Source organism: Dromaius novaehollandiae, chromosome 9 (genome assembly GCF_036370855.1).
Source record: "Dromaius novaehollandiae isolate bDroNov1 chromosome 9, bDroNov1.hap1, whole genome shotgun sequence".
Classification (NCBI taxonomy): domain Eukaryota; kingdom Metazoa; phylum Chordata; class Aves; order Casuariiformes; family Dromaiidae; genus Dromaius; species Dromaius novaehollandiae.
The window spans coordinates 11,339,661-11,365,769 of NC_088106.1; the positions used below are offsets into that span (position 1 = coordinate 11,339,661).

At 43.3% G+C, this 26,109-nt stretch overlaps 2 protein-coding genes across 9 annotated transcripts in view; one reads left to right on the forward strand and one right to left on the reverse strand.

Annotated features, from left to right (window-relative positions):
* MCF2L2 (MCF.2 cell line derived transforming sequence-like 2) overlaps positions 1-26,109 on the reverse strand; it is a 197,842-nt gene that overhangs the window by 69,761 nt on the left and 101,972 nt on the right. The gene's annotated exons all lie outside the window — the stretch shown is intronic.
* Positions 2,627-25,998, forward strand: B3GNT5 (UDP-GlcNAc:betaGal beta-1,3-N-acetylglucosaminyltransferase 5). Of its 2 annotated transcripts, none has more exons than XM_026094791.2 (2): positions 2,627-2,927; positions 21,467-25,998. In XM_026094791.2, exon 2 carries the CDS (start codon positions 21,786-21,788, stop codon positions 22,920-22,922), a length of 1,137 nt encoding a protein of 378 aa, XP_025950576.1. In that variant the 5' UTR covers positions 2,627-2,927; positions 21,467-21,785; the 3' UTR covers positions 22,923-25,998. The 2 variants fall into 2 exon arrangements, with proteins under 2 accessions (XP_025950576.1, XP_025950577.1); XM_026094792.2 differs by lacking the exon at positions 2,627-2,927 and adding an exon at positions 3,651-3,940.

The following is a 26,109-nucleotide window of genomic DNA, read 5'->3' on the forward strand; positions in this document are numbered from 1 at the left end:
ACAAATGACGGACGGGCTCTGGTCTCAGCCTCCTCGTAAAAACAATTCATTTGCAAGCAGGTTTTTGTATCACTTTTTCTTTTATAGGAAAGAATGGTTATAGGGAAATTCGCTCCTACCTTCCTCTCCCTCTGGGCAGGAATCTCAATTCATCTCACAAGTCTGTGACATCTGTGTATTTCTCCCTGTTCTCTTCAATCTTATCAACTCATTATTTATGTTGAAACAGAGCCTGAAGTCTCCAGCCAGAGATGAGGCCAACTGTGCCAGCTGGCTGTAACCTTGCAGAGACTCAACCAGCCAAAACCCAGCTCCTGCAAGTACAGGACTGTACCCTCCTGCGCTGGTTCTCTGGTACCAGTTCCTAGGCCAATGAAGCACCTTGCTCCCTAAACACCTCTGAAGACGGAGTCTGAGGGAGATATCCAAAACAAAACCCCACTTACAAACATCATTGCTGGGGAAAAGGAAGAGGTAGGGATTGATTTTCAAATAGGCTGTGGGTGATCTACCCCACCAGAGGAGCTGACCCTAGGAATGTTTTATGGGAAGATGTTGCGTAAGCAGGTAAAACAGGATTTCGATTTAAATAAAAGAAAAGAAAAGGCAAGAATAGAGAAGACTATAAGTACATTTTTTTAATTACTTGAAAATAAAATTCTTGAAGTAATTCAGAAAAAAACTCTCCCATTGCAATTTCAGGTTGGGGGCTTTGCTTTCTTTGCTTTCCATGGACCTGGTTCTTGGGATCTTGTAGTTCTGTCTGAACCATATTCCCCCCTGCACACACCTTATATTAAAAATGTGTATTTCTACTCTCCTGATTTTGAAAATGAGACTCCCCGAAACTGTATTTCCTGGAATCTGCACTATTGAGACGCAAATACCTCAGAAATGTTTTTGTTCTAATTTTTAAATGTCTTTGGAACGTTTGCCCTGGGAAGCATCTGACTTGGGACTTTTTCATGCTTGTGTGCGGCAAGCTGGCCTTCTACATATTAAAAATATTAACTTGAAAATGCATTTTTGTGGTCATATTTGGTAGAATTACAAGTGAAACACATTGTTTTAGCAGTTAGTTGTGGAAAGAAAAAGCCAGTTGCTATTTTGTTTTTCCCCCAGTTTACTGATTTCAACCGAAAATTAAAACAGGAAAAACTGGTATCACCAGCCAAGAAATTACTGCCCTAAAGCTTTTAAAATATCTATCACTGAGAATTTCTCAGTCCTAAAGGGACCAGAGATAACTGATAAAATGTGTAAATGGGATGACACCTAGAAGGAGCATACGAAGAACAAACCGATGAAAAAAACATTTGTGAATTAGGGAAGGAATCAAGATCTATTGTTTTGGTAGGAAAAATGAATCAGGCTTTATTTATGAGGTTATTTCTACTGTTATTTAAAACTCCTCAGATAACATGCCAAATTTACACAGTTATCTAGCAGCTTTTCCTGCCAGGTGCCAGTTGTAAAGAATTGTATTTTGTCTTACTGCAGAATCAAGCAGACGAAGAGAAATCTGGGAACTATGAAGTGTTTAGTCCCATTAACACATACAATAGGAGAAAGGAATGCTCAAGCGAGAAGCTCTTAAGGCCTAGAAAAGTTTCCCCAAACAAAACCTCTATTAAAAAAGCAACACATCCTTCCTGTGGGATTGGAAAGAAAGTACTCAATTTTTATTCTTGCTCTACTTTCATTGGGTGCCCTTGACAACAGCATTTGCACCTCTGACCATCTATCCTGTGTCAAAAGAAAACAATTCAGTGCATGAAAATGTCAAATTTATGGTTGTAAAGGGACATACAAACACTAATCATTATGACATGCAACGGTTAAACTTCTATAAAGTCAATGATGAGGTCAGGAATGATTGAGATCAGTCACAGTCATATGAAAGAATGGAAGATGCACAATGGGCTTGTGTTCTATATTTACATGCAGTGAGAAATCTCAAATTATTGCAGCAATTCCTCTTAAAACTTGAGGCAGTTTCACAGTGACTTTTCAACTTCAGTTGAATGAGCTTTTTTCCCTATTTTTTTCATCTCTACAACAGGTTTGCAAAACTCTCTTTAAAGAAGTTACCTTTGTATCACTTACCTTGGTTTGCTTTTTAAATACTTTCATCTCAGCCTCCTGACCACAGGGATTGACTTATTAGTGAAGCACCTCAACAAAATGGGGCATTTCTAGGTCTGTTATAATTTAGGCATTCTAAAAACGACTTAAAAGAACTCAGAAGCAGGTGTTCCCCTCAAGATGACGCAAACCACTCACCAAGCTTTGTGGGTAAGTTGGAGGAGGAAAAAAAAACCCTAAAACCCACCCTTCCTTCCTCCTCTCGAGGTTTCCAGCAAGGAGATGAAATAAACTGGCTTTGCTCTGTGACCTACAAACTTGTTAGTCAACAAGAAAAGGTTATTTAGCACCTGAGCGCAGCAATTAGCTGAACTTGTCAAGCGCCCCATAGAATAATTTTTAAGACACAATTAATTTTGAGCTTCTAAAAATTTTTTTGTTGTTGTTAGCTTTCTGCGTGCCTTTGCAAAACACTTTTTTCCCACGTAGCGCACTGCAAACACTGGGGGGGGGGGGGGGTGCGACAACCCAGCACCCTGGGAATAGGGATAGTCCCGAAGCGGCGCGGTGTTTACCAACACGTCGGGCTGCGCAGGGCAGCGCGGGGCGTCCGCGGGCCGCGGCGGGGGAGGGAGGGGAGCCGGAGCCGATTGGCTCGCAGCGCCCCGGGCTCCTATATGCTGCGAGGGAATGAGGCGGCGCGGGGTGCGCGCTGCGCTGCGCGGCCGGGGCGCCGGCTCGGCTCGGCTCGGCTCAGCGCCGCCGCGCAGGGGCTGGTCCCGCGGCCCTCGGGAGGAAGAAGAGGAGGAGGAAGGAGCTCGCTGTCCAGTTTTGTGGATGAGGTATCTGAATTTGTGCTGCTTGTTTTTGTCTTTTCCCCCCCCCCCTTCTGCTTTCTAAGCTTGCTCTTTTGCAAAGAGCAGACCGGTTGTTAGATTTGCAGCCTCATCTTTGTGTAAAGCTGGCTAGTTAAAACTCGCGAAAGCTTGCTGTTTTTTTGAACTTTTTTTTTTAAACCTTTCCTAATCTGGCTTCAGCGCTCGTAGAGAGCCGCTCTATTCGGGGAGGCGGGTGCCTCGCTTTTTCCGCATTTCTGGAATTGCGATTCCCGATTTAGGACAAACAAGTTTTCCAGCTGCTTTGTTTGAAAGGTTTCGGCCACACGCCGGCTCCATTAAATCCGTACGCGGCTGCTTTGCTCATCTCTTTGAGCAGGGTTGCGTCGGGGTTGGGGATTTCAAATTTCGGTGATAAACAAGACCTAAACTATAGTGCGGTTTTAACGCCACTTTTGCGCAGCCTTTTAGTAGGTTGGTTTTTTTTTTTTTTTTTTTTTTTTTTTTTTTTTTTAAATATCTCTGATCATTGCCCGGCAGCCGATTATACTTTTAAAACAAAGCACAAAAAAAAAGTTGGGGAAACAAAAACCCGAAAACCTCAGAAACTTTCTGTGGCCTTCAGGGTCTTTCTCTGCGCCGTGGAGGGAAACTCGCAGCCGCTCAAGCGTTGCGGTAAAGGAGCCCATTCAAAGTAGCGCTGTAAGGAGAAAATCCTCCCCTGCTCCTTCCGCCCCTCGTTTCGGGAGCCCTTTCCGGGTTCCTGCGCTTTGAAACTACTTTTTCGCTACCAGAAAGTTTTCTAATAGCGGTTGCCACCCCAAGAAACTCGCAAATCCGGCTCGGAGCCTTTCCGCGGCGCTCTGCGTTGCAACACAGCGCGCAGCCCCGGGAGCGGTGCGGCTGCCGCCCCGGCCTCGTTAGCGCCCTAATTAGCGCCCTGCGCTGCGGGCTGCGGGGCGGGCCCGGCTTTTCGGGGGGACCTGGCCGAAGACGTCGGCTCGGGAAAACGGCTTAAGGTGAAGGGGGAGAGCGGCCGGGAAACGCGGTGGCGCTGCCAAAGCGACGGGGCACGCCCGCTTGTGTAGCTTCAAAAAAGGGTGTTTTTTCCCTTTCCTTTTCACTTTCCTCCTTTCCTTTCCGCTCCCCGTGCTTTTGGCGGGGCTCCGGCCTTTCGCACCGAGTAGCTGCGGGGCGGTGCGCGAGGCGCCGGGCCGGCTGCGCCGCCGCCTTTGTTCCCGCGGGGGCTCCGTCCCGCTTTGTCCCGTCCCGCTGCCGCGGCCCCAGGCTCCTGCGCGGCGCTGGAGGAGCCCGTGACCGGGCGGGGGTCACCGAGGCTCCGCGTCTCGGCCCCTGCCCGGGCCCCCGGGAGCCGCTCCGCCAGCAGCCGCCTGAAGCGCGAGCAACAATGGGCGGAAATAGCGCGGAGCCGGCTGGGCCGGGCGCCTCCTGCCCGCGCCCCGCTCCGCGCTCCCGAGCGCTTTGTGCCTGCGGGGGGGCGCCGGGGCCTGCGGAGCTGCCGCCGGGGAGCGGGCAGGGCGCGGGGCAGCCGGCCGGGATGTGGGTCGCGCTGGCGCGGCCTTGCCGCAGGGAGCCTATGAGACCCCTAAGGTTTTGGGGAAAAGCAGCTTGGTTAACTGCCCCTGAGCAAGAGGGAGCTCTTGGGGTTCCGGCTCTCCTGGGGCTGGGGACCTGCCTGACTCCAGTGTAAGCAACTGCATTAAGTGCTCTGCAATGATAGAAAGCTGAAGTTCTACCTTGGCTATGCAAAACAGTGGAGAATGAGTCTGTATGTGCTGCTCTTCTGTGCTGGAGCATCCTTTGCTGGAGCATCCTTAGCTAGTAACTGCAGAGCTCCTTTGCCTGAGGACGTCTGCGTGTGAGCACAGAAATTGATGGCGTATATACTGTAGGATACTCTGTCTTGTTTCCACTCCCCTCCCCTCCTTGCTTATCCATTGGCAGTTGGAAAGGGAGAAGGATGGGGTTAGGAAAGGGATGTAGGATTAAAAAAAAAGGGAGGAGGGAAATAGTTGTCTTGTGAAAGAGTACAAATACTAGCATGTGTGTGTGGTCCCCCTACCTTCTGCTTTGAGCAGAGGAGACATCAAATCAGTTAATAACTATGTTATCAACTATACGGTGCCAGTGGTATTCCAAAAGGCTGGACTGTCACATCCAGAATTGCAGGCTGTTTTGACTAGGCATAAGGGTGTTACTGATCTGTCTGTCCTCTTAGGAACCCACCCTCTGTTACATACAGAAGTGTAAGGTCTAAGTGAAAAATATGTGCTTTCCCACTGGTAAGGTTTGGGTTTTTTCACTGCTTAGGGTAGTATCTGCTTGCTAGTTCTCTTCCACTAAGAGAATCAAAACTTCATCACTTCTGCTTTCTCAAAGATCTTAAATTTCTGAAGCACACTGGTTGCTGATGCTGCCCAAAGCAGTAGTCAGCACAGTTGCTCTGACATCTGGCCAAACTGGAGCAGAGAGTACAGAAACCAGGAACAGTAATTCATCTACAGGTCAGGAAGCAGCATGTGGAAAATCCTGCAAGTCATCACCTATTATTTAAGATTTCCACTGACCTATGTATTCGGTGTTACTCTAGACCTACACTGTAATGGCATCTAGGATGTACTAAACACTGCCATATCTTCCATGGTCATAGGTCTATACCTGAAGAATTGTCCAAGTAATCCTTTAACTTGAAGGTGTCTCTTTGTAAAACTGCTTGTGTGGACAGAAGCACTGAGGGTTTTGTTGGCAAAACTTGCTTTGATCTTGGTGTTACTGTAATGGGTCTGCTGGGCCCTGGGACTGGCCCTAGCAGTGGAAGTGCTGGCTTAGTACTACAGTACTAGCTCTTCCTTCCACCTGGCCTGCCTAGTAGAGTAAGATACTGTCCTCTCAGCTCCTTAGCTTCAATCCAGACACTCTGTATCCTATTTGATTAATTATTACTGAGATCTGCTGAATAATCTTTGCTTTCCACTGAAACTTAGTGTGGTCCACCTCTGTCAGGCCTGCTGGATGTGACCATAGGATTTCCCACAGATACAGAAGACACTGCATGTTTGGAATCTCTGCAATGTTTGTGGAAAACTGTGGTGGTTTGGATTGTGAACTGAGTTCTGCGTGAGTAGCACTGATCTGTGCACTCCTGCATCTTTGAAGTTGGAAACAATAGCCTTGGACATTTGAGAGGCTTCCCCTTTCTCATAAGTTTTCCTGTTCCTCTGAATCCCTTGGTAGCAAGGGGGGGTGTTATGGAAGTTTATAGACAAAGGAGAAACCACCGCAGTGTACAGTGATAGGATGATGCAGATCCAAAGTGAAGGAGTTGCTTCATCTTTTTAGAATGAACCTGTACTAGTTGCTTGGGTGGTTGTGTAGTATTGAATGTAAAGATCTTCAACTTAAAGAAGTGGCTTAGAGATGCTGCTGCTGGGTGACCCGATAACTTGAGAAACCTAAAAGATCCTGCGGCTGCTTAAACAGACTGAGGACAGATGTCCTTAAAGGAATGTTTTGGTAAAGGAAAGCAACTTACTGTGAAGGACTGTTGGAGAGACATACTTCTACATCTTGCTAGTAAAACACACTGTAGAAGTTCCTGGCTCTTTGTGGCACAAAGAGCAAGTTTGTTTGCTGTGAACCAGCTTTGTGAGGTCAAGCTTGACTGGCTGGTACCATCTCCAGACTGCTAGATGTGGTCTTAAACTTGAATAGAAAGTCTCCCACAAAACTACTGGGAATGCAGCCATGCTCTGAGGATACGCGGTCACCTTTCAGATGCAGCAAGTGAGTTTGATCAGAGCTGATTCCAAAACAACTTCTGAACCAAAGATCTCCTTTTGCCCATGGCAACAACATTGATCATGTTGGGAGGTACTTTAGGGACTTCTCAGCAAAGGAAGGTCTCTTATTTTGCCTTGGAGACATTATATGCAGGGGTGGAAGGTGGGGTAGTCCTCCCATTTTGAGCTGAGGAAACTTGCCTCAAACTGAGCTTGGTCTGCCTCAGATTAAGCTGCGATTGACCAATTAACTGGGGCAATGGTAAATTTCTTTTCCTGCTGCATCCTGCAGCTTTAAAGTTCTTCCAGTTTCTTCTCTGCTAAGACCAGAATTAGTTTGTGCTGATTGAGATGAAACTGCCTTTGTCTTAGGGCAGGAAACTTAGGCTTTTCTTGTTTTTAAACTGCTGCTCATTGTATGTGGGGGTTTTCCCCCTAGATAAGTTGCATTTTTCTGTGGCTAATGAAGCAGACTGAGGATGGATGGATTTTCTTCCACTTGAATGAATTAACTAATGAAAGATAAGTCTCTCACTTCCCAGTGTCTACTGGGATGTGTAATGCCATGTCTCTTACTACAACTAGATGATGTGCTTTTGCTGCCCTGCCTCATAACTTCCTTGACTTCCCAATCAAGTACTTCAAATACTTCAACACTTCCCAGTTTAACAGGCAGCCTTTACAGTGGGTAGGTAATGGGGGTGGCAGAGGTGCCATACTTATGACTAACTTTTTTTTTTTTTCCCCCCCCCCCCCCCCCCCCCCCCCGAGGTTCTGACAGCTTTGCCTGTCTCTAAGTTCTTTGCCCTCGTGGCAAAGGCAGTCAACAGCCTCCTGGGCTGCAATGAGGAAGAGTTGCCAGCAGGCCAAGGGAAGTAATCCTTCCCCTCTGTGGAGCACTGGTGAGGCTACACCTGGACTGCTGGGTCCACTTCTAGGCTCCATAGTACAAGAACTGCTTGGATGTGCTGGAGCAAGTCCAGCAAAGGGACACAAAGATGATTAAGGGACTGGAGCACCTGAGGAGAGGCTGAAGGAGTTGGGACTGTTTAGCCTGGAGAAGAGAAGGCTTGGGGAGGGGGAATCTTATCAATCTTATAAATATGTGATGGGTGGAGGTAAGAAGATGGGGCCAGACTTTTCTCAGTGGTGCTCAGTAATGGGACAAGAGGCAATGGGCACAAACTGCAACACAGGAAATCCCATTTGAACATAAGAAAACAGTTCTTCACTGTGAGGGTGGTTGCACACTGGAACAGGTTGCCCAATGAGGTTGTGGAGTCTCCATCCTTGAAGACATTTCACACTTGACTTGACACTGTCCTGGACAGCCTGCTCTAGCAGACCCTGCTTGAGCAGGGTTGGAGCAGATGATCTCCAGAGGTCCCTTCCAACCTAAACTAATCTGTTATGCTGTAATTACACAAATGCAAACTTTCTATTACATTGTCCTCAAAGCTCAACTTTCTAGAATGATCAAACTCCTATAATATATATCTTTGTTTTGTTCTTTGGCCTGAAGTTCATCCCTGTCTTGTATGCTTCTGCTCCCATCTTTGTAGCTTCTCTTTAGACTCTACAGACTGTTTTGTGGCTTCTGTGACTTCCATTTTAGTCCCTTAGCTCTGTTTCACTAAACTTTACCTACAGCGACTTAGTCTGGTGCTATGTGCCTTTCAGTACATTACTTTTATGTTCTTGGCCTTACATTAGTCTTGAACAGAAGTGTATTTAGAAAAAAAAAAAGTTGTTTTCACTGACTCTTGCTGTTATTAAAGTGTGACCTACTATCCATTTCTCCTGAGCAGAGACCAGTGCTGCTGGCTAGATGTGAGTGTGCAAGTTGCTTCATTTAATTCACAAAGACTGTGTAGTCTGGGAGAAATCCCATTGCTTGTTAAACATGTTGGGAGCGTTTCACAGCTCCTTTGTTTGACTTTCCTTATCTGATTTGAGTCCTGAAGCTAAGCCTGAGGAATTATTTGTTTAGTCCTCTGCTCTGTGGCTTGGTATGGCCAATGACTTATCTGCAGCTTTCAGTGAGGGCACTTAACTGTGGTGAGCTAGCGACTGCAAGAGGCTGCTCTCAAATCCCAGTTGCTGCAATTTACTGCACTGATGCATTTCTCTTAAGTGCGTGTGGGGGTGTTGGTTCTTTTTGCTTCTCTGCCCTGGGCCTGTGCTGTTCTTGCTCTTGGTTCCCACAGAACTGGGATAGCGTTGCTGGAATCCATCGCACCCAACTTGCAGGCAGGCTTAAACAGAGCCTTGAACTGCTACTGTTCCAGCCCAGTCTGCAGCTTTGTATCTGTTGAGGTGGTTCTTGATTCACTTTATCACTACATCTGAAATGTTTGTGCTTTCTGGCTTGCTTGGAACAAGCATGGAGATCCCCAGCATGTATGTAGGAGCCTTCTGTATTGAAACTTTTTTCAATTTAAGCAGAACAGATAGTGCCTGATACGAAATACTTGACTGTCTTGAAACCTATTTAAAACATGAAGACTACACTAAAGCCTTGAAACTTCTGTAGTCTTGTAAAGTAATTGAAATAGAACATAGCTTAAATGTTGCCACCAAACTAAAGGAAATGATTAGCTAGTCATATGAATCCAGATCTCATGGAAGTGCTGAAAGTGCTAACACAGTTACAACTTCTCATGGAAGCTGTTGCAGATGCAAAAAACTTTTTTTTTTTTTTTTGTTCTCTTAAAGGGCTAGCTCTTCCAGTACACTACTTAGCTCTAAAGAGGGAATAATTTTTCTTTGCCTTTTATTTGACATCAGTTGGAGGAGAGGTGTAAACTTCCAAAAAAAAAAAAAAGTGGCTAGCTAGTATGCACTCTCTTCCTCTCTTTTGATATAGAAAGCTCTTAATTGGAGAGCATCAACTTAAAAGGTTTGTGTCTGTGTAACTGATGGGAATTTCACTTCCCTCAATCTACATGCACTTTTTAACATAACTTTTCTAGTGCAGTTGTTCAGTTGCAGCTTTAAAACCATTTGGAAGTTATGCCCAAATGGCATATTTCTCATTGTGCAATGCAAGACTGAATGCTTTCAGAACTGCAGTCTGGAAGTTAGGACTTAAAGTGGGGAGAGCCAGGTCAGCTTGCTATTTTTAGATAATGATTTTCCTAAAATTAGGGTGACCTCTTTAATTAAATTCAAGGCACTGTTTACATAACTGTAATCTTAGATTCAATGAAAATGTAAATTCTTGACTGCTGTTTGTGCACTGTGAATGACTTTATGCTTCCATAGCAAATTTAATACACATAGATATCTGGATTCTTCACTTTTACACTGCATTTGCATGCATTGAAACACTTCTGGTGCTGAACTGTTTCAGGTGATTCTTACCCTCTAAATAACTGAAGTACAAATGCAAACAAGATGAGAATATGCAGTCAAATGGATTGCTTGCTTGCTTCAAATAGTTTCATGTCCTAATACTGAAAGAAGACAGCCCATTAGAGGTGATTATCTTAGAAGTAGACGAGGCCATTAATAACTCTCCTCCCCTTTCCTCAACCTCAAGGAGAATACAGCATTTCTCTTGCTTTCCCAGCTTAAGAGTGGCTGGCAGCTATCTACAGCAGTGAACAGGACGGGGTGAGAATGAACAAGACATGATTCTGTTAAGGGCCAAGGGAACAGAGCATGCAGTGACTGTCTGTTCTTACAAGTGCTTGTAGATCTGTGGATGCAAGAAAGGCTGAAGTGCCTTGAGCAATATTTGCTCTTGGTGATCTCTTAAGAGTGTTTAGAAGTGCTGTGCAATGGCAGCTTTGTTACAGGGTAGCTACGTTTGTGGGTGTGATAGGTGATTTAAGGGGTCATCTTAAAGAGGTGCTCTTGTGCTTAGCTGAGCAAAAATCATGAGGAAAGCTGCTGATTTTAAATATATACATGTGTATATATATATATATATATATATATATAATTGTAGATGCAGATGCTTCTTCCTTACAGATAAGTGCTGTTTTTCTTCATAGAACTCTTTCTGTTCTCGGCTGATCTTACAGTTGCTTTAAGAGGATTATTTTAAATTACTAGGAGGCCTTTGTGCATGTGTGTGTGCTTTGCTTAAATTTAATCTTTGTGCATGGTGGATTGTCAGTCTAGCACTGGACCTTGTGCATGCCAGCTATGTGTACGTGGCAGGGGGCAGCAGGAATGGGCCTTGAACCTTATGGCCTGTATACTTCACCTGGCAACACGGGAAGTTTGTCTGTGCTGTCTAGTACCTTTATGCTGAGAGACCAGGATTGGGACCTGATCTGCTGTTTATGTATCCTCCCTGAAGAACTGAAAACCAGGCTATGTACCTGTCTACATGGCTTGGATCATTTAACTGAAGAACTTTTGAGAAGTGGTGTTGGCTCCTACTGACCAGATACAGTTAGGAAGGGAGCCAGCACTAGCATTCTGCAGCCAGCTTCCTTGAACCACTGGAGAACAAGATGTGATGAAGAAAGGGGTAATCCCTGCATTTCTGGCATGTGTTCAGAGTATAGTCTATCTAGACAGCAGGTCAGCATGGTCTTTGGCCCAAAGTAATGAGCCCTGTTTAGGAGAAAGGCAAGTTTATGCAGTTGAGCTGATTTGGGAGGTCTAGATGCAATGATATTCTACTGTGTGGTAGTGTTAAAGAACATTAAAAGACATACCTGTCCCTACACCCTGGAAGTTAAAATGTGTTAAAGTCAAATACTGTTTATCATCATTGATCTAACTTATACTGATCCAACAACAAAATCCACAAAGCATTGTTTTTAGTGTTAGACATTCTAATGGCCAAACAGTATTTCTCACTTGTCTGTCTGCAAAGATCCTGCCTTGATGCCCTAATGTTAACAACATGTGTAACATCCAGCATAGGTTATGTCTAGCTAGCTGTTGCGTTTCAGAGGTAACTTCCAACTCTGCAAGCCTTCTATCTGAACTTTCCTTATTGGAAAACAAAGCAAGTCCTGTGGATGTGACATATGCTGTGTCCTCTCCTTCCTCCTCACAGAACCTCATATGTACTGTGCTTTCTGTACTCTCATCTTGCTGACTAACGGTTAATTGTATCTGCACATGCAGCTCATGCTTGTCCATGCACTTAACATGTTTCTGTGACTCCCCCCCACCCCCAAACCCAGACTTCTGCTGCAAGATGGGAGAACCATCTGCAGTTTGATGCTGAATTGGAGCCTAAGCTAGAGTATCATCAGAGGAAAAGGGATAGGGTGGAGAGTAGATGACAGAATATTGGTTCTGTCATTAAAAAAAATTAGTACCTGAAACTAGGGGAGCAAAGTCCAGTTTGGTTTAGAAACAGCAATTTAAAATATTCTGATGCTTAAGCGTAGTATGACAGTGTTAGCCTCCTGCTTAAATGACCCCTTAATTTTCTAACTCATTGAAAATATTGTGGCAACACAAATACCAAATGAGGCCCCACAGAAAGGCTGCTTAAACTACCCTTCTTGCAATTAGTTGTGTCAGTCTTAAACTTGACTTCCCTGTTTAGTTTGGCATCTAGCATGGAAAAAGTCTGGTTCTAATAATTGTTAAGCTTGATCTTCTGGGGACAGATCTATGGCCTGTAGATTAGAACAGAAATTGATATAGGTTTGTGGGGAAAATAGGCAGGAAGCAACATTCCCAAGACTGAGCTAAGTCTTGAATGGACTTAGACTGCCTGTCTTAAATGCTGATCTTTAAGTGGGTCCAAGATGTTATAGCTCAACTTCAATGCTGAATCCCTATTTTATAGCTTGCTAATGTGTAACTGGATAATCTGCGTTCTCTTGTCTCTTGATGTTGAGCTTTGGACTGGATCCTTAACTGCCTGATATTTTATGACTGCCTTCGCTAGCATGACAAAAATCAATTTTCATTACCCTGTCAACCTTCAGCTCAGTCTGTTGTGTGTAGTGGGATGTCCTGCTTGCAATATTGTCTGAAACACACTTAGGGATGCGATAGAGCAGCATGTGAGCAATGGTGAGCTAGTTCTTTGCGTAAAGCCTTTTGTGGCCCTCACACCTTTCTGCAGGTAGGGAGGTATTCATAACATTTCAAGATGAAGTGGTATGGAATTGCTAGAAAATTCTAACAGCATTTGTATAAAGTTTCCAGATAGGGTCCCAAATATGAGCAGAAGCGAGCTGCTGTAAAGTTAGGGGTGGGAGGAGAATACTTTTTAGGCTGCAGAAAGGGCTGTCAGTGAAGTCTCATTCTGAAGCAGGAAAAGACCCTTTCCTTTTACACAGAAAGGGTAAAGTGATGCCCCTGGAGAGCTTATACTTCTGTTACCTTCTTTGCATTTTATGAGAATGAAAATAAAAAAGGAGCCAAACTCACCCTGAAACATGCAATTCTTTTCTTACTGCCTTTGTGTTCTCACTGTTCTGAGATTATAAATGCAGAACAAACTTTCATTTTCATTTTAAAGTAAAATAGATGTGTGAGCTATGTTTGACAGTTGCACTCTTCCAGAATAGCCTTTTGCAATGGTTTTAATACTGCTTTAAAAACTTCCTCTGTGAAACTGCATTTACCAAGGGGACAGAACTGCACTACACTTGGGCAGGGTGTTTCTATATTGTTACTAGGCTGTTCACAGCACCATTGAGGAGGGAAGAGGCCAGTGTTGTAACACTGTTTAAATGCAAGTCTTCCTCCTCCCCACAAAATGGGGGAAGCCTTGAGGTTTGGTCAAGTTGTTTTCCTTCTCCAGCTGCCTTCAGAAAACTCCAGTTTTGTCTGCCGTGGAAGGTTTGCTAACTTTTTATATTAGGCTAAGCATTAGTTTAACAGTGTGACAGGCTAACGAGGCCTGTCTACCACCAGGCAGCACACAGCCTTGTGGCACTCAGTCCCCCAGTGCTAATAGCCATCAACTTCTAGGCTTGCAAAAGCTGATGTTTGTACTTGAACTTTGAAGGCTGTCTCACCCCCTTTTCTTTTTATCTGAACAGAATGAATTATTTTTTCCTCTTCATCCCTTAATATAGATGTCTAGTAAGGTTTTTGGGTGGATTTGGTTTTTATGCTAATATCTGGCAGGCAATTTCTTTTATCGAAGGGGGAAAAAGAGGAACTTGGGGGAAAACTATAAAAGCTCGCTCCATGGCTTTTGTTCTCTGTGGTATTTCCTGTGAACTAGTGACAGATCAGGCCTTTCTACAACTTAAAACTGCTTTTCTAATTTAAAAAAAGGCATTATACTTCCTCCCTGTCATTGTGATGGCCTACCACCCTGCTTCTTCAAGCAGTGTGGCTGTCTGGCTGTTCCTAAGCAAATAGCAGTAGATGGGCCATATTTGAAAAACAGCAAGGGACTTGAAATGCACAGCAGGCACAGGTCAAGTTTCTTCCTGGCGGTTGTGTCCTGCCAACATGGGAGGAGATCCTGCAACTTGGGAGCATCCCAGATAAGTGCATTCCTGCTTAAATTGAGGCTATAACAGTTATTAAATTGAAAGGACAGGATACTGAGCTAGACATACCTTTGAATAGTACAGCTTTCCTTGTAGCTATTTCTGTCTGTCTTCCTTTTAATCTTGGTATTTAAACTTAGAATAACTTCATTAGCAAAAGAAAACAGTTTAATGTGCAGTGGGTAGTAATGTATGTCCATAACAGGTGTGACAGAAAGCTTATAATACTAGTTACCTAATCTTTGTGACATTGTGTAGCTTAGGGTAGTACTTAAAGTAAGTGTAGAAGTGGGACCTATGCGACAACCCTGACATCTGAAGAAGGAGTGACAGTGGGGAAAGCAGCTGTCAAAGCAGTTCTCAAGGAATACTCTAATCCCACTCTTGTTTCCAAGTAATTGGGCAACCAAAACAAGCTACAGAAGTGCTAGCTGCTTTACAAAACCAGATCTGGTTATGTTATTTTAAGTCACTAGGCGTGTTTAATTGGCTGCAGTTAGATTTGGTGACTCATGTAAGGTGCATGATCTTGCTGCACCTCACTGCAGTGGTCTGGCTTCCTTCCCCTCTGCATGTAAAAAATGATCCACTTCATTTTCACATGTGCAGTCATCACTAACTTGGCTGTAATAGGGTCTGCTTACAGCTTGGCTCAGAGTTTATTTTAAGGCTAAGATACCTTTTCCTGAAAGCTGTACATTGCTTCTGGTTACTGAACACTTGAATTGCCATTTTGGATATTTCATTCAGCTTTATTTCCTTTCTCTCTTTTCTTTTTAAGAAAGACACCTGTATTCATGTGCTTTTGTCTGCCTGCTAAAATGAAACATCTTCCAGATTAATTACTGGAAATAAACAGCAGCTCTAACATCAGTGGTTTATTAGAAACAGTGGTTCTTGGGGATCATGATGTCTGTGAATCTAAGTAGATGGAGCCTTTTTTTCCTCTTAGTGAAGAGATCAGGGATGCTTAAATGCTAGTGCTGTGATAATGGCTTTGATATTTAAGCTCTGCCAGCCCACCTGGAGGGGGGTAACACTAACAGCTGCAGTTAATGTGCTCTGCTCTTCTGCTGCATACTTCTGCCTTACTACATGGGAGTTGAAAGAAATGTGTATGGATTGGGCATGCCTTTAAAAAAAATTGGTACTTTAAACTGGACTTGCATAAATGCAGATTGCTGTTCAGTACAGCATTAGAGCTCATCACTGATGTCTGCCAAAGCAGATGTGATGGGTTGTACGACAGGTACCATTAAAACCTTTGTTGCTGTGTCTTAGAGCTCTGACTTGCCTGCACAGAAATGAAGTACTTAACCCCTCTCGGAAAGGAGGTCTAAGGGTATGTAGCCTCTAGTTTTGTCACTGTTGGATTCTGAAACTTCAGAAACTTACCCTTACCATGCGGTGCAAGGAACTAGCTTTTGCTACCCACTAATGCACGAAGCGTAGAATTTCATGTTAGTACTTGTGTACTTAATGGAAGATTCCTTCACCGAATGACTTACATTTGGAAGCTTTCACTCTGGAAAATGCAGTCCTCCCTTCCAGCTTGTTTGTAACTTGGGAAGAGTCTCCTTATAGCAGCTTAAAGCCATTGAAAATTGCAATCTAGATGTGGATTGGTATGGAAAGGTGTGTCCAGCTCCTCTGCTGCTTGCTGCACAGTAGCTGTTTAAGGGAACTGATGCTGCTGGAAGTAAACTGGAACATTTATGTAGGAATAAGAGGAGAAGAAGGCAAGTCTGTCTCTTTTGGCAGATGTCTCCATTTAGGTTAGCTTATAGCAGTTAAGCTTCCTGCTACATTTTAGGGGAAACTGAAGAAATTTTCCTTTGCACCCAATGGTTACAGCAAGTGCAAAACATCTGTAGGAACTAAACCTTTGCTGGCAATCATCTGTTTCCTGGCAATGTTAAGCACTTCTAACCTGTTGTTCTCCCAGCCCTGAAGGAGTTGGAAATGCTTCACTCAGTTGCCTTGCCATGCTTTAAATTTCTTTGCAAACCAACGTTTCAGAGATTGCCCAACATCTATAAATGTTTTGCATCAATGAGAAGCAAGTGGTCACAACTTTCAGTGTCTGTCACTTTCCACAGGCTGCTATAATTGCTTCTCATCTAATGCTCCCCTGAAGGAGCATGTAGTTGTTAGTTAATAGGAAGGGGAAATCCTGATAAATTTTGTTTTGATGGCTTGTTTGATATGCTGATTTAACAAGACGATTTTCTTTGGTCATCTGGTGCAAGCAGTACATAATACTGCTGGAGATGGAGGAATTCAATTTCATAGGAGTTAACTGTTCAAATTGCTCAGAAACCAAATGTTGCAAAAAGCCTGAAGTTCTACTTAAACAAAACCCACAAAAGTGCCAAAACTGTGTTCGCTGAACCAGAGAACGGGTTCTCTGAACCTATTTAAATAGATTTTGGAAGCTTCAAGAAAATCCAGCCTACTCTTCATGATTGTCTCATCATTATGCTGGGCTTGACAAATCTGACTGAACTCAAATCTAGACAGTGCTAGTTTTAGTCCCTTCAGGTTTTTAACTACAGTGTCTGGCTTCTGTCACTTCTGCAGCTGAACACATGGACACATTCCCTGTGCAGTGGAAGTCCATGTGGCAGCTGAAGTTTCTCAGCAGGATGGAGCATCTTGGTGAGATGCCTTCTAACCTGGATGTCCCATTCAACTATCAAACAAGGCAACCAGGAATAGCCTATGTTTCAGGGCTGCGCTGCCTAGAGACCAAGAGCCCACCCCAGGGCTTCAGGCTTTCCTCAGTAACACGTAGCCTGGAAGTAGCTTTAGGTAAGATTGGAAGTTTTAGAAACCAGAAGTGCAGCACCTGGTTCTGCAACAGCAATGCTTGAGTCCTGATGTAAACTGAGACTACATTCTTTATACAGCTTGACCTGAGTTAATAGCTTGCTAATGCTCATCTGTTTCAGGAGGGTGAAAAGGTTGGTTGTTGGGGGTGGGGAAAGGGACTAGGAAGAGTGAGTTGAATTTGGCTTGTTGAGCAACTAGATAAGCTCTAGAGCTGATGCAGGCTGGAGGAGGTCTGTGTGGTGAGGATGGGGAGGCAGGGCTGGGGAAAGTGCAAGGCCTTCCCTGACTGGCAGCAGTGAGCTTTTGATTGAGTTCAGCCATCACATGGACCTGCACCCTTAAATGACCTGGCTGTTCTCTGGCAAAGGCAAGGCTGAGATGGAGATCACCATGCTCTTTAGACAGATGACTTCTGTCTGCAACTTGGTAATGTCTGAGGTGTTCTCTTGTAGATCTTCTGAACCTTTTCTTTATCCATTTTAGAGCAGCTAATTTCTTGAATATCAGTTTGTCAAAGGTGCTTCTGCTTCCAAAAGCTCTTTCTGTTGTGTGCAGCTAACAGAAGGTGGGCATTAAAGCAGGCATTTAGATGAAAAGATGATCACTGTAGCAAGGAAAAATCCTAATAGAAAAGTGTTGATTCTATTTGCATTTCACTAAGCAGGGAGACATATTACTCTTTAAATAGTTTCTTGAACCTTCTGTAAGAGCAAGAAGTATTAACCTTTAAATATACAAGAGTTGTTGATGTGAAATGGGCTGTTGCTATAAGATGATGGTAGAAAAATGGTTGTTCTTTAAAATAGTGCTTCCTGGAATATCCTGCATTGCCTGGGAAAGCTTGTTGTGATCTAAACTTATCTTCTGTCCTATGGGGAAGGAGGGAAAAATAACTGTGATCAAATAGCCTTTGTCCTAAAACAGATGTGTGTGTGGGAGAAGGAGTTGGATCTGTTATAGACAAATTGAAGCCCAGCCTGTGTATTGTACTGCATAACAAACTTTATAGCAGGGCGGATGGGTCCTTTCTGGGCAGTCTTACCTAGTCTCTCTCAGGGTGCAGGGAAAATCTTTTACATTGGGGTGTCTGTGAGTCTTGTGACTCTCTGTGGTCTTTCCTGTGAGTTTCTGGTGTTTCATATCTGAGCTATGTCTGTGTTTCCCTGGGGCCTCTCTTGTCTCAGTCTCTCCTCACTGGACTTTCCAAAACTGTTCTACTTCTCTGCTGAAATTAACTCTCCAATATTCTGTGGACACTTCAAGTAGCTCTATAAGGATCTGCTTTACACAATGGTCACTTCAAGAACTATAAAGAAGGCTTTCTGTTGTATAACAGCTCCTCCTCTTTCATCCCAGAATATATACAGAATACAAAATACAAAATTGTAAACAGTTCTAAAGTCAAATGACAAACAGTCATTCTTGTAGTAATACTGCAAGGTTAAATCAGTTTTCCCAAGAGGGATTTATTTTTTTGATTGCTGAGAGGTGGAAAAAGGCTTGCACAGCTTTCAGCTGAGGGGAGACTACGCACAGCTGTGACTTAGATCCCTTACTTGAAGGGAAGGCAGCTACAGTAACAGCACGATTGCTTGGTTTTCCCATTTTTCACTCAGCTCTAAGAGTACATCTGAAAGTTTTCAAGCTACAAGTAGGAAAACGTGCACTAAGAGGCAAACACCTTAATTACGGTCAGAAAAATGACTGTCAAGCATGGTTTTAACTTCATGTCTTCCTCTTGCTAGGGAGAACGCTTTGGGTGTGTTTGTTTTGGTTTTTTTTTTTCCTTCCTCAGAATTAAGAGAATCAATTGGCAGTGAATGGTTTGTATGGTGACTCAACCTGTCCTCCCTTTTATGGGGAGGAGAGCAAGATCAAATCCAAAGGATGATTGTTGCAAATGGGCCATAAAAAGTTGTGATGACAAAAGAGAATCTAGGGCACTGGCACCTTCAATGATAGGATGTTTCCAGGCTTTTTTATGAGGGAGGCAGGAGTTAAGCCTCCTTAATCAGTACTGTTCACCTATAATTGTATTTAAAACTTATGTGAGGGGCAGGATTCTGAACAAATTCTGTGAACTGAAGGCTGATATAACTCTCTGCCACAATGGCTGCTGTCTGAACTAGATCTGTGGAATGAAAGATAAGACTGTCCCAGCCTTTAGTCAGCTTATCTTATGGCTTGCTTTTCCTTCAAGCAAAATCTTAGGCTTTCTTTTCAGCATCTCTTACCGTCCTGGAGGGGGTGCTAGGGAGCAGGGAACTTAGCCAGTGCTCATCTTCTCTCCCTCCTTTGCCCTGACACCCCCACCCTACCCATAATTAAAGCTGTTTGTATGGAGATTCCCCTTTTTTTTATCCCCCTCTCTTCCTCAGTTCCATGGGAATTTGTAGTATTCTGTAGTGACAAACTGTCATATAGGTTAGCCTCACTGTTAGTCTTCAGTAACCTCTGTCACTCTATATTTGTGTTTATGGCAGCTATCTTAGTGCTTCCTTTCACCAGAAGACTAGCATAATTGCAGACTGTTGCCAAAACTTGTTACCCAAGTACAATTTAGAGAGCTTTTCTGTGGTGACAAGGATTTCTACGCTTACTGAGGTAAATTTGCTTCAAATGGTTAAATAGATTGCCTTATGTTTCCTTTACTCTTAGAAAAGTCAGTCAACTGCTTTTAAGAGGATTGAGGGCTTGGGGGCAAGCGGGCCATTTAAGCTGAGGCTGCTCCTTTTTTTCCTCATCTCTGCTGAGACTGGACATTGGCAAAGGCCTTGCAGTGTAACCCTTCCTTTCTTTACTTTCCTTGTCACCTGCTGTGTGTGTCAATAAGTTCAGGTGCACTTTGTAAACTTTGGGTAAGAGTGTGCTGCAGTGTTTGTGCTAACTGGCCAAGTTCATGCAGAATTTTGGAAAGGAGCACAAAATAAGCATGTAGGACAGAGGGACAACAAAACTTGTCACCACTTTCAAGAAGTAGTAGGTATGTTCAGACTGACTCCTCCAAAAGGAGCTATCAAATATCTAGGTTTCTGTAACACTCCAGCTTCTTGTCTGCATTTCTGCTCTTCAGCTGACACAAGGGTAAGCCTTGCAATAGCACTCTATTGTAAAATTGCTGAGTTTTTAACTCTGAGGTGCATTGTTGAACTTTGTTTCCAAAATAAAAAGGGTTTAAACTGATGCTATAAAAAGTGTTGACTTGCTTTTATTTCCAAACTGCCCATACAGCTTTTCTGTTATGCACTACAACTGGCAAGCCTTAGCTGCAGCAATCTGTGGTGTCTGTTTTGAGCAGCGTGTCCCTCCCTGCATTAGACACTAAATCAGAAAATTGCACCAACTTTTCTTCGTCTTGTTGGTTGCTTTCTCTTATTGCTGTTTAGTCACAAGACCCCAAATGGGTAAAACAGTCTCTCAAAATGCTTGTTTTGCATGTAGTTATTAATGTAATAGTGACAGCTTGTGCTCTATTGCTTTCAGAGGCTGTTTGTGTGCAGTGGTGCTTAGCTAATGGAGTGTCATTCCTTGTGGTAGTGACCCTGAATTTCTTGCTTGGTGGAGAGCTTGCCCTGTTTGTTCTTTGGCTTTATGGGATGAATAGGTAGCTGCTCCTTTGGGCTAAGTTGTCTTTGTTTCAGCTCTTATCTACTACGCTCTGACTAGAAGAACTGAATTTTACAAACTGTTGGGCAAGAAGGTGCAACTTGGGTGTTACCCAGTGTTTTGAATGCCATTTCTGGCTAGAACTAGGACTCCTAGCCGGTAGCAGGGGTGTGGCTAAGTGAAATCGGCTCCAGCAGTTGGCAGCCCCGGCTGCCTGGCTTGCATGTAACATGCCTCTTGGAGACTTGCAACCCGAGCTCAGGTTACCTGCACCATCTGGAAAAAAGCACAGGCCTGAAGCTACTACGTGGGGCGTTTGATAACGGTGGAGCAGCGCTCTTGACGGTGCTTTTCGGCGTGACGGGGGCTAGGGGAGGCCGAAGCAATGCGGCCGGGGCACGATCTCCTCAGGCGCGGCGGTGACGCGCAGCCGGCGCCTTCCCGCCCTTCCCCTCAGGGCGCCCGCGCGGCGGCGGCGGGCGGGGCCAGCGCGCGCGGCCCCGCCCCCCCCCGCCCTCGCTGAGGAGGCGGGGGGGGGGGGGCGGTGGCGGCCCTCGGCCGGGCCCCAGCGAGGGCAGCCCTGCTCGCCGGGGGCGGCGGGGCGCTTCCACTGTTGGTTAACTACGGCAGGTTTTCTTAAGAAGTAGCTCTGTGCCAGAAGGGAAGCTAACTTCCCCTTCGCTAGCCTCCCTCAAGCTTGCTTTGTGCCACTGTCAACATCTCATTACTTGCTGCCAGCTTTCTGGGGGGTGTGGGTGGGTGGGGGGTATCTGAGTTGTCAACTCCGCTCCATGACAAAATGTGGAACCAGATGGGCTAACGGCAGCTCGCTAAAACTTTTCTTCCCCCTCACCCTTCTCAAAACTGGTAGGTGTTCATTGCCGTGAAGGAAAGGAGCGGGTGAGATCTCTGGCTGGAAGTGTTCGCGCCAAGATGCCACAGAGGAAGAAAACTCTTCTGCGTGTCTCATTTGGCAAAACCGCCTGTGTGCTTTTGCTCCGGGAAGGGCGTTTCTGAGGAGGATGACTTGTGAAATCTGTCAACACAGCTGACTTTACAAGGGTACCGAATGAAGGACGATATGCCTTACAATGGACGCTTATCGTGAAGGGGTGGCTTTGTCCTCTGAAACACGAACGCTGTAAACACTGATCCTGAGCAGGAATTAGGATTATAGGAACTGCATCAGAATGTTTGTTAGTCCCAGGAGAGTCAGAAAATGCCAATTTTTGCAGATATTTGCTACTTGTTTCATACTGTGTCTCATGATTTTTTGGGGACCATTTGATAATCACATTGTGAGCCATATGAAGTCCTATTCGTACAGATACCTCATAAATAGCTACAACTTCGTGAACAACAGCCTGTCTGTCAACAGGGATAACTTGGACAGAGTAGCAAGCTACCAGTACTTGATCAACCACAAAGAGAAGTGTCAGCAGCAGGACGTCCTTCTCCTGCTGTTTGTGAAGACTTCCCCTGAAAACCGCCATCGGAGGGATGCAATTCGACAGACTTGGGGTAATGAGAAGTACGTTCGTTCTCAACTTAATGCCAACATTAAAACTGTTTTTGCTTTGGGACGACCAACGGATCATCCGCAGCAAGCACAGTTGCAAAGAAAACTTCAGCTGGAAGACCAGAAATACAATGACTTGATTCAGCAGGACTTCTTGGATACTTTTCACAATCTTACTCTTAAATTACTTTTACAGTTTAGCTGGGTGAATGCCTACTGTCCTCATGCTAAGTTCATCATGTCTGCAGATGATGACATATTTATCCATATGCCAAATCTTGTTGCTTATCTCCAAAGTCTAGCACAGATGGGCGTCCAAGATCTCTGGATTGGCCGTGTCCATCGTGGATCCCCTCCCATAAGAGACAAGACTAGCAAATACTATGTGCCATATGAAATGTATCAGTGGCCCTCTTATCCTGACTACACAGCTGGAGCTGCATATGTAATATCAAATGATGTAGCAGCTAAAGTATATGAGGCTTCACAGACTCTTAATACAAGTCTTTATATAGACGATGTTTTCATGGGTCTCTGTGCCAATAAAATGGGAATTGTACCACAATACCATGTATTTTTTTCTGGGGAAGGAAAGGCTCCATATCATCCCTGCATTTATAACAAAATGATGACATCTCACGGACATGTAGATGATCTTCACCAGCTCTGGAAGCAGGCTACAGATCCCAAAGTTAAAAGATTTTCCTCTGGGTTTTTTGGTAGACTATATTGCAAAATAGTTAACATTGTGCTTCTCTGTAAATTATACTACGAGGACACATATCCTTGTTCAGCTGCATTTTCTTAATACTTGAATATCTGCATTGAAGATCCACTGAGCCAAAACAGAGCAACAACTCTTCAGATGTTTATTCAAAATACATGTAAACGTGGAAAGAGGTAAAACTAAAATGTGAATAGCTTTTTTTTGGGGGGGGGGAGGAGGGCTAGGGAGGGTGGTCTCAAGTTCTGTTCAGAAACTCTTACTGGAATAGCTCTGTTGTACTGCAGCTTTATACTGTGGCCTGTTCTTACAGTCTTCAAGGGATACAGGTCTGGATTAGATGATCATTAAATGAACTATAAATGCATTTGACTTCTAGACTTTGAAATTAGTGAAAATGCCATTACTTTGAATTTGTCTTTTTTAAAGTGTGAACTGAGGTACATTTAAAAAAAATCTGGTGTATCAAAATGTAGAGCTTTCAAAACAAGTAGTAGTATAACCTCTGACACAAGGAATGGGACTATTACATCAGTTTAAGCCAGTGTAGATGGGTTAAAAATACTCACCATTTCTAAATGCTACATAGAAAATAACTCTGGATCTGTGTAATCTACAAACAGCGCTAGAAGCGAAGACCTGCAAAGATCTTGCTCCTCAGAGTTTGCTAGGCCTTTGTGATGGGGAAGGTGTTTCAGTGCCCTCTGACTTGGTTTTTCTAAGGAATGTATGAACTCTATTTAGATCAGGAGTGAACTTGAAAGGATCAAAATCCAGGATTACCGATGTAAGTGATTTTGCTAATCTTTCTCTGCTTTCTGAAAACTGAAGCAGTATATTTAAACACTCCAATCTTTGATTAGCAAATAAGCTAAATTCAGTAAGAGTACTTTTTCTTTAACAGTGCTGCTGCTTTCCCACATTCATGGTTGTAAAGGTGAAAGCCAAGCAAGAGTCTGTAACTGACTTTCCCAAAGTCAGTTACTTTATAGCTATTTGGAAGCTGTAAATGAACTTAAAGAGCAAAACTTTGTGCCTGAATAAAGAGATGATATTTTATGCACAAAGTTTGACTTCACAATGAAGGGATAGGGAGATGGTGATCCACAGAAACTCAATACACAAATCAAAACCACTAACATTTTTCCTGAAGTTTTAAGCACAAGATTGTCTTTACAATCTCAAAGTAGTTTGTATCCAGAAACCCTCCCCCCCCTTCTTGAATAGATTTCAGTGTTAATCTTGCCTCTAAGATGAACAAAACGCTCCTGCATTGTAAATCAGGGTAAAACTAGGCGATACTCAAACTAGCCATTACTAGGTCTACTGTGGTGCCATGTTAAGTCTTGTAAAAACAAGGTTCTGGGAGGACTGCAGTCTTTCCTTGTATATCTCTCTACTGGTGTCTTCACAGGCTCTCAGGACAGGTATTTCAGTTGCTAATTGCCAAACCTGTGGTAGCTCTTCTTGGAGTGGATACACAGACCACACAAGGTACAGTCAGATATTGCTTGTGAACAGATTTGACACAGGAATGAGTTCCAGGTTGGATTGTGTCAAAAAACTACTGAAAGCTTCAATGAGTCCAGTTTAGCAGCACAGCAGTGACAAGCAAGCCAAAAGCTTGGAAACTAACAACTATTTGTCAGGTTTTGGATCAGTTGGGGCAGTGCACAAAACTACAGGAGCAATGCTGCTTGCTTTCAAAGATGTCTAACATTAGTTTTTTTTCTCTTCTGCCCAAAGTTTCTTGCAGTTCCTGCTGTGTGAGAGCAGTGAAGTGCCTAATCTTTGTCCTCTAGCTTTACTTTAGAAACAGCTAAAAATAACATGCTGGTTTTAAGCTGTAAGTAGTAAACTTTGTTTAAATACTGCTCTTGAAGTTGTGCTAGGGTTGTAATGGTATGAATGGCTAATGTTAGCTTAAACAAAATCCAGGAGTGAACTTGCTGCCTATTCTCCAAGCTGTGATTTCAGATGGATGCAGGTAGCTACTAGAATTAAGTGAAATAATTAAATGGTCTTCTATAAGTGTTTTTTGAGAAGGAAAAGAGTAAGCATCTGACATCCCAAAGCCCAAATGTTGGGTATATGGAGAGCCCACAAACTGTTTACCATTAGTGTCAAAATGATTGAAGAATGCAAGTTATTCCAAAGAATATTTAAAATATTCACAGAAAAACAAAGCCAACTAATGTTCTTACCTAAGTAGATTGATTACAGTACTGACATGTTTATAAACAACTAGAGCTCTAATCTACCAGCTATGTAGAAAAATAAATACATATACAGAGAAGATGGTATTCAGCATTGAAGGAAAGTCTCCCTATCAGGTCTCTGACCTGTTGTGACCCAAGTTAAATCAATAAGCTATATAGCAAGACTGCACTACATAAAAATATACCCTGTTCTCTGTAGGGAAAGAAAGTCTTAGTAGTACATTTTAGATATATACTGTATACGAAGACTACAATCCTTCCAGCATAAGTATGCATTGGGATTTTTGGTTTTGACTCATACAAGCAAAGCTAAAGTGCTTGAATTTCTGTAGGATAATTACCTAGCTAACATCGAAAACACTGCTTAAATGTAGCTTGCTGTTACATGAAAGTCACTTTTGACCATTGAAATATTTTGTTTTACAGCTAGTTTGAGGTTTTTTGTTCATTTGGATTGTTTCTCCATCTTAAAAGGGCCTTGATGTTCATAGTGTGCATTTGATTTTGCTGCAGTGAAAAAGGAAAGGGCTAGTGAATTCAAAGAAAAGCATGAAGGCACTCCTTTCAAAGAATGGAGAAGCTAGAGAACTTCTTACTTCTTGGTTATAAACACTGATGTAAGATTTGTACACCTTTTTCTGGAACCTGTTTTTTTAACAAGAGTTACAGTTGGTGCTCCAATGCAGGGCTGTCAGGTTTTACTTCTACAAATAAAACTATCAGCCTGAATGGTCACTCCTCATTAACAGTTTTGATGTTGTTGCACAGCATGTTTAATTCTAAAATTGTTTTTACCTGTTTGGTTTGCATCAATTTCCCTTTGATATTATTAATTTTTATACAAAAGTATTCAATATTTATTCTTAAACTTTGCTCTGTACCACAAAAGACAATTGTTTTGTAAAACTTGTTTTGAATAAATGGACTTTTTTTATTTACCAGCTTTTGGGGTTTTTTTAACTCTGTTGTTGCATTCTTTGTAGCTGACAGTAAAGCGGCAGAGCTGCAACTTTTTTTTTTTTTTTTTTTTTAATGTTTAAATACTTTCAAAC

Excerpts from the sequence above, each read along its gene's own strand:
- B3GNT5 (XM_026094791.2), top strand. The coding sequence starts at position 21,786 with ATGTTTGTTAGTCCCAGGAGAGTCAGAAAATGCCAATTTTTGCAGATA.